This window comes from Hydra vulgaris, chromosome 09 (assembly GCF_038396675.1).
Source record: "Hydra vulgaris chromosome 09, alternate assembly HydraT2T_AEP".
In the NCBI taxonomy this organism is placed as follows: Eukaryota; Metazoa; Cnidaria; class Hydrozoa; order Anthoathecata; family Hydridae; genus Hydra; species Hydra vulgaris.
Window position 1 is genome coordinate 28496793 of NC_088928.1, and position 13990 is coordinate 28510782.

The window sequence follows — 13990 nt, forward strand, 5'->3', positions numbered from 1 at the left end:
AGATTAAATATTTTTAAAGTTATGTGACTTGAAACCTCTAAATAAACGTTACAATTCTGAAGGAACAAGAGGAGCCTGGTCAAAATCTGTTAAAAGTAAAGTGTTCATATTTCAGGATCTTCTTGAAGCCAGAAGCTAAAATATTTTCAAGGAATTCTTGTTTTACTAAGTACTCTCAACTGCGTAAAAATCAATAAATCTGAGATATAGGGTGACATTTTTAAAATTTTTATTTCAAATGGAATTACTCTACTTATGGTGTTTCTTACATGGTAATAATGTTTGAATGTGGTAGAATCTTTTCTAACAAATGCATTTTTAATATTGATGGTTTTGTTAGCATTGCTGTATTAGAAATAAATTATCTTTTTAATGTTTTTTTGTTTCAGAATATTAATGTACATCATGGAAATAACCAATCCACATTTTCCACTTTAAATCTCCAAAGTGATCTTTTGGATGGTCTTCAAAATATGCATATTGCACAACCAACAATTATACAGGTTTTTTTTGTTTTAATGTTAGTTAAAATAAGCGACCATTAAAAGTATGCCTAAATACATTATAAAGAAGAAAAAATGAATCTAATACAGATATGATGCCAAAATAAATAATAAAGAAGGAGAGATAAACCTATCATAAAGATGCTATTGAAATAAATAAGTTCATTACATTTATAATACCAAAATAAATAAAAATTTCCCTAATATGTATGATATCAATTACGCCATTAAAATATTATTTTTTAATAAGATTATTTTAATAAAAAGTTTTGAATATTTTATTTTTATTTTACAAATTATATTCCAACAAGCAAACATTTCTTTTGTGCTGTGTACAAAATATTTAATACAAGTGTTGACAAAACACACACACACACAGTGAGAACAGAATTTAATTGAACAAAGTTATTTTTCAATAAAATTAGTATCTTTGAATAAAATACTGCATCATTCAGTAATTATAAAGAACTTTTTTTTCTCCAATTATTCATTTGGTAAAAAACCTTCAAAAAAATTGTTAAATTTGTCTTTATGTTTTAGAATTACCTGGTAAAGAATTTGAAACAAAAAGAAGGGGATAAAAACACTTGCACATAAAATAATTGTACAAAAAAAACTTTATAGCTTAAAGCTAATAAAAAAAACCAGTTTATTAAAATAACTAAGAAACAGTTTCAAGTTTTTGTATTTTATCAATATATTTTAATATTTAGTTAGTCCTCCTTTTATTTTAATTACATCTAATAAGCGTTTTGGCATTGATTTTACTAGACATTTGATTTGATTATTGTCAAAGTGAGACTGTGATTTAACAGTAACTTTCTTTAAATCTTCTTTTTTCGTAAATGCTCTATAACTTATTTTCTAATAAAGTCCATAAATGCTCTATTGGATTCAAATTTGGACTCTGTGAAGACCATTCAAAAACATTTATGCCATTTTCATCAAAAAAGGTTTTAGTTTTTTTAGCAGTATGTTTTGGATCATTGTCTTGTTGAAACAAAAAACTGTTTCCCAATCTAAGTCTTTTAGCAGAAGATTTTAAATTTTGTTTCAATATATTGTTATACAAATCAGCATTCATTGTTTCATCAATAAATTCTAGTTTACCAACACCATTCCATGCTATACAACACCGTAACATTACACTTCCACCACCATGTTTAACTGTTCTTCTCGTGCAACTCAAATTAAATCCTTCACCCCTCTTTTGCCAAACTCTCTGTGCACCATCTGATTTTTTAAATTAAACTTGGGTTCATCAGCCCAAAATACCTTTTTTCAAAATGATGCTGACATTAAATAATACTTTTTTGCAAAGTTCATTCTTCTCTTCATGTGATTTTTTGCTAAAAATGGTTTTTTCCAAGCTATGCCTCCACTAAATCCTGCTTTATGAATGCAATTTTTAATTGATGTTAGTGAAATTGTGTTTCCTGTTAAGTTTTTCAGATGATTTGCTATATTTTTTGCACTTTCAAACCAATTTTTTTAATCATTCTTAAAATTTCATTATCATCTTGTGAGGTTGTCTTCAGCTTTTGTCCTCGTCCAGTACAAATTTCAAGCATTTTACATTGTTTCTATTTATTTACAATGGCTCCAACTATTGTAAATGGAATTCTTGTAAGTCTTTCAACTTTTCAATAAGTATTTCCTTGTTTAACCAAGTCTATAACAAGTTTTCTTGAGTAGAGTTTAAATATTTACCTTTGGGCGCCATAATGTTCGATGAACAGAGTTTTTAATGACTTTTTTTATCAAAAATGTTATTAATTGCTGAAAATAATATTCTAGAAATATAAATTCAATAATAAAACTTATATTTTATAAATTAAAAAAACCATAAACATTCCTAACAAATAATAAAACAGTTTTGTACAATTAATTTTTGTACATGCAAATTAATACCTGTGTAAGTAAAAAATCAAAAGTTGTATAACAATCACATTTTCTTATATTTTTACTGATTAATTATAAATAAGAAATTTAAAGTATATATTTTAATAAATTTAAAAATAATTGGTGCAGTTATTTTCATTATTAATCAAGATAAAAGCATGTTTTAGCAAAACAAAATGCAATAGTTACTTTGCTCGATTAAATTCTATATATATTTTTATATATATATATATATATATATATATATATATATATATATATATATATATATATATATATATATATATATATGAGGAATAGACTTGCAAAACCTGATAATTCACTTTTTCAAAAACTCTGACTTGCGCGCACCACTATAAGAGGATAGCTCTTGTAATTTTGCATCAGGAAAATAATTCAGGACATGTAGAATCCAATATTTCTATCACAAATTAAGTCCATGCAAAACCTGATAATTTATTTTTTATGTTCCATGCAAAACCAGATAAATAGTACAGCCAATCAGAAAGCAGTTTAAGCAGATGACAAGCAGTTGCAAAGATGGCGGACGTTGTACCAAATATCAATATTATTAATAATGCGGATTTTGACGGCACTGTTCTCGTTGGGGAAGCCAACAGAGGTACACGAAAATGTGTTGCACGAGGGTCTCGACGGAGCATTGTTAAGAAACAAAGGTAGGCTAATAATGTTTTAGTATGTTAAATTGTTTATGCAGAATCGCATGACATATTACCTTATTGCATAATGTTTTAACATGGTTTATGGCAGACCATCCCCATCCAATTCCCATTCGGTCTCATACAGCTGGGAGCCAATGCCGCCTAACAATTAGTTAGTTACCAAAGTACTCTGTCCTCCAAAATAAGAAGGCCCTAACCTGCTAATCTCAAAAACGACTTTTTTATTCAGAAATGCTCGTCATGACATCATCCATCTGCTCCATAAAATTGGAGGCTCTACACCTATAAATGTTTGTTAAATGGGGCGAATTGCTAACACCCTATCTACAAAAAACGATATCAAAACAAACAAAACCCTATTTGCATGAAAAGCCCTATCTGCATAAAAAGCCCTTTCTGCCTAATGAAAAGGCCTATCTGCATAAAAGCCCTATCTGCATAATGAAAAGCCCATTGTACATAGGTCGTTCTTTCTGTTTTTAATGAGAAGCATTTTTATTATTATTACTAAAATATCAGTGCTATCTATGATTTTGTACTACATCTGATCAAGAAAAAACAAAGAATTACCAGTTGAGTCAACTGGTAATTTGTTCTTTCTTGATTAGATGTCGTACAAATATATAGATAGCAATGATATTATGTAACCAAAAAATTTAATGTAGATAGGGCCTTTCATATTGTACTTTTACCTTACCAAAAATATTGTAGTTAGGGTTTTTTTGATTGGTCTGCTAAAAAAAGATACACCCAAACAAAATTATTACACTTTAGAAGCAACTTTTTATTTTTGCATCAACAACAGTAGACCTACCATAATTATTAGGTATTGATAAAATAATTTATTGCAAAGATAACAATATTAAAACGAATGTAATAAACATAATTTTTGCATTTCTTCACAGATATTCAAAGTTTGATTTTTGTTAAAATTTCAAACAAGATTATGACAAGTTAAATTTTTAAAAACTGTTCATTTGTTCAAAAAAAATTTGTTTAAATTTTTTTTGCTTTTTATTGTTTTGTTTTGTTTTTTGTTTAAAAAATTTTTTTAAATCAATTATAACATTGCCAAATGATGTTTGTAACAAAGTTTTATGATTTTTTATTACAGTAATCTTTGGATGTTTTCTTAAACAAAACATTATTTTTTAATAATAAAAGTATAGTCTTAAAACTAAGCTAAACCATTTATCCCGAGCAAAACCGAGTAAAAATCTTTTGACATGCAAAACCAGATTAAAAAAAAAATTATATTCGTTTTAAATCTGATTCTGCAGATTAGGATTTACCAATATCTGTTCAAAACATTGTTTTATTAATATGCATACAATAGTGTTTCAATTACAACTGCATAACAAACAGATTTTCTGAAAACAGTTTTTGCCAATTATCTCGAAATGACAAAAAAGTGAATTATCAGGTTTTGCAAGTCCACTCCTCATATATATATATATATATATATATATATATATATATATATATATATATATATATATATATATATATATATATATATATATATATATATATATATATATATATATATATATATATATATATATATATATATATATATATATATATATATATATATAGATATAGATATATATATATATATATATATATATATATATATATATATATATATATATATATATATATATATATAGATATATATATAGATATATATATATATAGATATATATATATATATATATAGATATATATATATATATAGATATATATATATATAGATATAGATATAGATATGGATATAGATATAGATATAGATATATATATATATATATATATATATATAGATATATATATATATATATATATATATATAGAGATATATACACATATATATATATATATACATATATATATATATATATTTATATATATATATATACATATATATATATATATACATATATATATATATATATATATATATACATATATATATATATATATATATATATATATATATATATATATATATATATATATATATATATATATATACATATATATATACATATATATATACATATATATATATATATATATATATATATATATATATATATTATATATATATATATATATATATATATATATATATATATATATATATATATATATATATATATATATGTATATAAAGAGAGAGAGATAGAGGGAGAGGGGAGAGAGGTTTTATTGTTTTTTCATTTTTACAACAATGTTACATACATGCTGAGAGTGTACATACATGAACTGATTTAAATAGGTAAAACATGCATGAAGTGTACATTTATCAACTGACTTAATAAGACAGAACATGTTTATATGAGGGCAGGACTTATCAAGACAGTTAATGAAAAGATTAGATCTTCATGGCAAGGATAAAAGAAATGCTAATTTTGTTTTTGATTTTAAAAGTTGTCTGAAGATAAATTAATGATGAAATGATGGGATGGTAGTTAAATGAATCAGATCACTCTCCAGAATTTTTTAAAATAGGAATAACAGATGCTGCTTTCCAGCGTGCTGAAAATCAAGACTCTGATAAGCACTTGTTAAATAGTTTTTCTGGCTACCAGCTGGCCTCAGAACCATAAAACTGAGTTTTAGAGCTGTATCCTCATTAGGAGATAATAGAATGAGTTGCCTAGTCATAAAAACAGAGACGCAAGCCAAACCCATGCATTAAGTCAAGAAGATCTAGCATTTAACATCCTAAACTGGAAACAATGTATTATAAATAGGGGAGACCGGGGCTAGTTGCAACAGGGGTAAGTAGCAACAATGCTTTTTAAAGATTGGTTTTTATATATTATTCCTAAATTTTTTTTACATTATATAACTATACTAGGGTCAATCAAAAATTTCATATAATCAATTTTTTTTATAACAAAGAATAAGCATAGAACAAATAAATTAAGAGTGGATCATAAGTAGGCACCTTGCTTCAAAATAATCTCATTTAAATCTGTTTTCGGTTTTTCCAGTTGCGGTTGCATATGATCATGTGAATGTGACCTTAAATTTGTCTCCATGGCTTCTTGAACTTCTTCCTTTGTCTGAAAATCTAAATCCTTGCAATAAAATTCAAATGAAGAGAAAGCATGTCTATCCAACAAGTTAAAGTCGGGGCTATATGGAGGTTGAATGACACGGGTGACATTTTTCTCAGCAAGAAAGTCTCTGACTGCAGCAGACACATGTGGCCTGGAATTATCATGCTAAAGGAGCATTGTGTTCCATGTTACTCTTTTCAAGCCTTTGTTGACAATTGTGTTCCATGTTACTCTTTTCAAGCCTTTGATAGGTAAAGCATGTACACTTCTGAATTGACTGATAGTCCATTTGGAAGTACCTCAACATAGGCAGGGTGTTAGCCAGCCTAATGGCGCTGCGTTTAACGCAGTTTCCCAATTGGTTTATAATTTCCAAAGGTTCTTAAGATAATGGTTAAAAAAAAAAAAAATTAAATCAGTCTCAGATTTAAAGAGTTGCGCTAGACTAGTAAAAAACACAATTAATACCACAACAAGGAAATGAATTAAGTTAATGAATTAAGAATTAAGATCGATTTTTTAATGTGAAAAAACGTGTCGTCATTAACAAGCAAGATCATTCATTCAAAAATAAAAATAAAAAATAAATTTTTAATTGACGTCAGTTATTCTCCAGTTAAGATTGTTCAATATGTTTAATAAATTATTTTATTAATTTATTTTTGTTATTCAAAAACTCTCTATTTACATTCTTGCTGTTTATCTTAAGTTAGGAAAGTTACAAATAAAATTTGCAGATTAATAAATATTATAATTTAAAATAAGTTAATAACATTTTTATATTAAAAGATTTATTAATAATTTCAGTAAAATAAATTAGCTGGTAAAGTAAACCGAAAATAACAACAACAAAAAATCAAAAATAAAACTTGCAATGAAATGTATTATATATGTTATATTTGCGTAAAGCATAAAAGAAGATAATTAAGCAATATAATATTATTAATTATTAACCAATATTTACAATAATTACAAAAATTAATTTTTTTTTTAAGTTTACAAATACAAAATTTACGTAGATATTTAATGTATATTTGTAAATTAAAAAAGAAAAAAAAAATCTGTTTTTGTATTTAAATATATTTTTTTACTAAAATACCTAACTAGATATTTAAATATGCCGATTAAGTTTAGTTGCTGCCCTCGTGCAGTGAAAGAATCTATATCTGCCCCTTAAATATCTTTGTTACTTACTGGGTTTAAGGCAATTTTAAAATACTATAGCGTCGGTATGATATTTTGTTGATTACGACATATTTCCGTTAAATGATTTGGTCTGTGAATCATGAAAAAACAAAAAAAATTTAATGATAAATTTTGCAGTATCATAAAATATCAATGTTTGAAGCGAAAAAAACCCAAACAGTAGATTCTTTTTTTTTTTTTAAATCTTTTTTAAATCCCATTCGCTTGTCCAAATTCCAATAAGATTTTAAATAAATACGATTTTTAGGTAAAATGAACATCATGGTTTAAAAATATGATCTGTTCTGATCGTTTATTGGCACTTTTTCTTATTGCAAGTTCTTTTTTGGTCGGAATTCTTGTATTTTTTGTAAAAATTGATAAAAATATTGTATTTTGACAACTATATAAAGCTAATATAGGTCAGAACGGATTAGAACTAGGATCTATAGTAAGTTAAGGCACTTTTTCAAAAGATTTTAACTAAATTCATGTTAACGCCGATGAGCGAAAGTGATCTAAAGGCTCCAAAATGGTGTTCTTTAAATTCACATTTAGAGGTAGTAAAAAAGATTAGAAAATTAAATAAAAAAGAGAAAAGTTTCTTCAAATATTTAAAAAACCTGAAGCGAAAAAAATTATATCTAAAGCTTTTGTTTGGACATAATATGCGTATAAAATCACGCTAATTTCAAATAAATAAATTCAAATAAATTGTAAATCGCCTTAACTATACCAAGTATTTAAATTAAGGTAGCATTATATTTAACGGAATTTGGCAAGCCAACCAAGTTTTTCAATTGAAAGTTATTAAAATTTCGGAAACTTTCATTTAACCTTCATTTAAAAGCTATCGATTTAAATAAGTTATTTAACTTTTAAATTTATCTAATACTAAAAATTATAATATAAAATATGATGAACAATAATACGATTACCTATGTAAAAAAGTTAAAAAAATTTTTTAAGTATTTTAAAATTTTTAGTTTTAAAATATTAAAGTATTTAAAAACTGAAATATTCAAAATCTTTCCATATAATAAGGGTTGCCAAACATCTGGATTTTACGCAAATTACAATTTTTCGGATTTTACAAACCTGTAATAATTTTTTTTTACTGTTTTCATTCATAAAAGCTGTAAATAACGTATAATGTATAGTGTTTTTTATCGACTGTCGTCAATTAAAAAGTTGTTTTAGCAAGTTGAAAAGTTGCCAGAGGATCTTGGAAATCGTCAAAAATGTTTTGTTAAAAATTAGATACTATTTAGCATTTTTTTTACATTTATAACTTAAAAATGAAAATAAAAATTACAGACAATATATGTTACAAATCGTTTAAACCTTTTAAAACTGTATTTAAAAGCGATGTAGGAAATTAAAACAGATCAAAGTTTCAATGAGTAAATTTTTTAATTCATTCATTAAAACTGCAAACAATTGTCTTTTGTTTTTTGTTTTCTCTCTACAATATTAAACAAAGAAGAGAAGCAATTTAAAAAGAAAACTGAAGAAGATTGCTCAAAATGAAACAAGTTGAATAATTAGAATTAAATATTTATAAAATAGAAAAATATTCCTGAAAAATAAAATAGAAAATTATTCGTATATATAACCCAGCAAAAATAGAAAATTTTTATTGAAACTTAACTGTATCTAAAAAATTGTATCTACTTTTTTAAATGACAGAATGTAATGACCTTTTTTTTTTTTTTTTTTTTTTTGGCTGCACCTAAATTCCCAATTTCGCTAAAACGCTGTATGAATTTTTTTCCTGGCTAACACCCTGATAGGTCTTGCCATCAAATGACATAGCGCAAATCACCATACTTTTTGCATCAAATTGTGATCTCTTGATACCTTTTAAAGCTTCTTCACCCTTTGAAATCCAAGCGCAATTATTGCGTTTGCACCCGATCGATCTGTGGTAATCCACTTCTCATCCACAACAATAAGACATCGTTCAACATTCAATTCATCTTGTAGGATGGTCAGAAATTTATGCGCAAGTTCAACCCGATTTTGTTGATTTGCTGGGGTGAAGCCATATGGGATCTATTGTCAACAAATTGATCTTTTTATCAATTTTTGGGTGATTATTGAATAAACTGAACCAAAAGAAATGTTTACGACATCACAAATTTGCTCTTTTGTTAAAAATTTGTCTTCATCAAGCAGTTGTTGAATAATCTCAATGTTGACCTCGATTCATCTGAAAACTGACTATAACCACTTAAGTTTGATGTAGAATACTTTTGGTAGTACTTGGATACTGTTTGAATGAAAGTTGCATCCTCACCCCAGGCAGTAGTTATGAATTTGTGAGCATCAGATGGAGACTTCTGATTACGACGACAAGTCTCAATTACCAATCTAATACCTTTGCCAATTTGCATTATAGCTTTAATTATTCAAATGATCTAAAATTAAAAATATTTATTTTGTTAAGCATATATGTACATAAGTTAATGTTAAGAATATCTATAAAAAATTTTATTGGCAAGAATATTAAAACACGAATTATATCAACTTTTTGATAATAGTTATAATATGTCAGCTATATAAAACTTACAGTAAATAAATTAAAAATTTCAAAAGTTATTGATGATTTTGTTTTTTTGATACAAAATTCTAATTTTTCTTTTCAAAATTCGTTTGGGTTTCACTGTAAACTTAGAGATTTATGATCATAATAATATAGATAACTTGTTGTTAAAGATAACTTGTTGTTATAGATAACTTGTTGTTAAAGATAACTTTTTGTTATAGATAACTTGTTGTTATAGATAACTTTTTGTTATAGATAACTTGTTGTTATAGATAACTTGTTGTTAAAGATAACTTGTTGGTATAGATAACTTGTTGTTAAAGATAACTTGTTGGTATAGATAACTTGTTGTTATAGATAACTTGTTGTTATTGATAACTTGTTGTTATAGATAACTTGTTGTTATAGATAACTTGTTGTTATAGATAACTTGTTGTTATAGATAACTTGTTGTTATAGATAACTTGTTGTTATAGATAACTTGTTGTTAAAAATAACTTGTTGTTATAGATAACTTGTTGTTAAAGATAACTTGTTGTTATAGATAACTTTTTGCTATGGATAACTTAGATCTAAGTTTGATTTTTGTTTGTTTTTATGAAATTTTATTTAACATTTTTTTTTTTTTTTAATATTTTAATTTTTCTAAAATAAATTGTTATTGCTTTTTTTTATATTCTAAAAACATAACTTAAATATCCTAAAACCTTCTCTTGCATTTTTCTAAACAAATTATTTATTGGCAAAGAGAATACTTTTTTTTCAGAAACACCTTGGAGTTAAAGTTATAAATTAGATTAAATAATAATCGTTCTTGTTTAATTTCTTCAGTCTCTGAAATTTTTGAAACAGTTATCAGTTTACTAAACAAGTCAGGTGTATGTGAATTCTCTCATAATAAAAGTATTGCAGCTCAATGAAAATACTTTCCTTCAATGTAATTATAAAATTTTTGTTTCCATACAGAAATTAGAGATTAACTTGTAATATTTCTTTGAACTCGGTGAGGCTTATATTTTTAAAGTATTGTGTTCCAACATACCCCGTCAACTGTTGCAACTTGCCCCACTGTGAAGTTGCAACATAAACTATAAAAAACATACTTTAAAAAAAACATATTAAAGTTTTTTACATTATGCAGCATAAGATAAAAACAATTTTAACTAAAATAAAAAACATTGTTTTTCTGCTTTATTTTTGTGGTTTTCTAAGCATTACAGCTCAACTTTCTTTTAACCCTAGCTGTAGGTGTGTTTTTCTTCTTTTCTGCAATTGCCAATCATACTTGTTTGTGAATTTCTTTAATAGCAACAGTTTCTTTTTTTGTCGGATGTCCCCTAACATAGACACTATTTAAGGTGTTTTTAAGATAGATGTTTCATGTAACTCTTGAGCAAGTGTCCTAACTTTATAATTAGTGAGTTTAGAAACTTTAGCGATGGAAACCATCTATGATGCAGTAAGGCTTTGCTTATAGCTGTTCATTTAGGAAGCGATGCTGATGGAGTTAAGACAAGAGGAGGTAAGAAAGTCTTATCAATTGTGCCTAAAGAAATACAGAAATTAAACAATATTGAAATGGAGTGTCAGGAAAAAGCATTTACATGCAACTTAATATAAGCTATGCTAATTCAATTTGAAATAGCATAATTTATATTAAGACTGGATTCTTTATCAATGTAAAAGACATATTGTTCCATCCAAAAAGAATCTTTAGAATAATGAGAACTTTTTAAATCTGTTTTAATATTCATTTTTTTTTTGACAACCAATTGTTGATTGATTTACTTTGAATTTAAAACCTATTTTTCTCTGACTGAATCCATTTGACAAGTCTCGATAATTTGGCTTTCTTTTCTCTACTCCAAAATTTTGGAAAACCAGAGTGCTTTCTGTCCGAAAAAGATTGAACAGTTTCAAGTCTTTTTAAGTTATTTAATATTGTACTTTGAGCAAATCTTTCCTTTTCAAAAGGTTTACGATTTCTTTTTTTATATATTACAAAAAACATTTTGAGTCGCTTTCGAAAAGATTCTCGTTTAGCTGCATTTAACCTCATTTTAAATAATTGTGTTTCAAATAATAAAATTTATATTTTATAGAACATTTATGCCTACGCATAAAACCACAAAAACTAATTATTATGCTCAAATAATTAAATTTAGATTTGTCCAATAACTTCCGTATCACCTGTTATATATTTATATAATATACAAGGTTTGGAATTAATCTCTAAGGGAATTACGATGTTGCTATGTTGCAATCTTTAACTATATATATATATATATATATATATATATATATATATATATATATATATATATATATATTAGGCATCAGTGTTACCGCACCGTTGGTATAAATGCGTAAAATGCGTAAATACCCAAGCAATTCTAAGTAAAAATGCGTAATGTACAAATTTACAGCATATATAACTTTTTACCGCATTTATCACTTTTTAGCGTTTTTATTGCTTTTTACCGCTTTTTATCACAATTTACTGCTTTTTTTGCTTGTTACCGAAAAACTAAACAAGGATTTTTTAAATTGCTTTTTGTATTTCTATTAGTAAATTTTACATATACAGTTTAAACAAACAAGTTATTAATAAAAAATCATCTGTCTCTAAGAAATTATTTACAAGCTCAGATGCTCTGTACTTTTTTTTCTCATTCCCCTTCCAATTTGATTTCATTATATTGCCAAATTTTGGTTTTTTGCTTCTACTTTTTTTTTCTGGAGTGTCATTGGAATAAACAAAGAGACACTTTGATTTTGGTCTTCACTTTGAGTCCCTTCATACCCTTCTTGCTGAGATAGAGGCCTTTGACTCTCTTGAGTATCTAACTGTAGCTGTTGTTGCTCTTTAGGTTCAGGACCAGTTTGAGTATCTGATGGAGTTGGAAAAGCCTTTTTAGGTGCACCTCTTTTTTTAGTATCAGTTTGACTATGTGATTTTCCCTGTTGGTGAGTCTTCTTAGTTAGTGGTGTGACATGTGGTAATTCATATTGCTCTACGGCTCACAAAAACTAACATGCTAGTATTTTCTGGTTTTAAATTATGCCTAAAATCAGTAACCCTCCTAATAAAAACATTCTTTCTAATGAAGCAGAAGTCACAGTTATAGCCAAGTAACTTATAGCCAGACCAGATAGCAAAGGTAACTCATTTTTATTTTGCTTCCACCATTCCAAAGCATCCAGATCCCTTTCAGGCTAGGCCATAGTCTGATACTTTTCAAATTTAAGCATCAAGGGTGGCTTGAGCTTTGATTGGCTTGACTGTGAAGTCCCAGGGCAATGCGCTGAAACCTGCCTCCTGTCTTTTAAAAACTCAAGGTCCACTGGATCCTTGTGAACCCACATTATAGTATTTGACTCCAACGCCATTATTAGGTAAACCTTTCTCAAATTCTTCCATGAAGTTGTGTTGGCACTCTGCAACTTGATGGTCACACTCTTTAACTTTATTTACTCTTCTTTTGCAAAGCGAGTGGAGATTTATTGTCTTTTTGAATTTATGCATAGTCACTTGTTCTTCAGAAGACTAGGAATCAGAGCATCGATTACATTTTGCCAGAAACGGTAAAATGTTGTAAATACTATTAAACTCTAACTCATCCGGAATCAAACATTGAAGATCTGGTTTGTTTAGAGTTTCAAGAGCAACTAGTAAACCAGCCTTTAATCTGAGGATTGACTTGAGCATCATAAAGTTAGAATTCCATCCATTACTATTGGCTGAATGATCTTGACTGGTTCTATATTTGCTTTCACACACGCTATCTTGATATCGTGCCAGTCCAATAAACTTTGGTGGGTCCTTTGAGCAAGTCCTTTACATTTCTAATTATAGCATTAATTCCTTCTGATTTTTCTAAAGCCTTTACTAAACAAGTGTTAAGTAGATGATCGGCACAGGTTAGATGATCATTGATCTCTTTGCTTTCCTTGATTGCTTTCTTCATGTTGCCTGCAGCATCAGTAACACCTACTTTGTATAAGTCTTCCCTTTGAAGACTAGGAAATTGAGAAATTATGTAGTCTATTCCTTTTGCAAGCAAAACCCCTGTATGTCTCCCAATAAAATTTTGGCAA

At 26.8% G+C, this 13990-nt stretch overlaps 1 protein-coding gene across 2 annotated transcripts in view; it reads left to right on the forward strand.

The window, feature by feature from the left end:
- The window catches only part of LOC100205532 (uncharacterized), a 109028-nt gene that overhangs the window by 35395 nt on the left and 59643 nt on the right, over positions 1 to 13990 (forward strand). For both annotated transcript variants that reach the window (XM_065805236.1, XM_065805237.1), the window contains exon 3: positions 390 to 503. In XM_065805236.1, coding sequence (XP_065661308.1) covers positions 390 to 503 — 114 coding nt within the window. The remainder of the gene's footprint in view (positions 1 to 389; positions 504 to 13990) is intronic.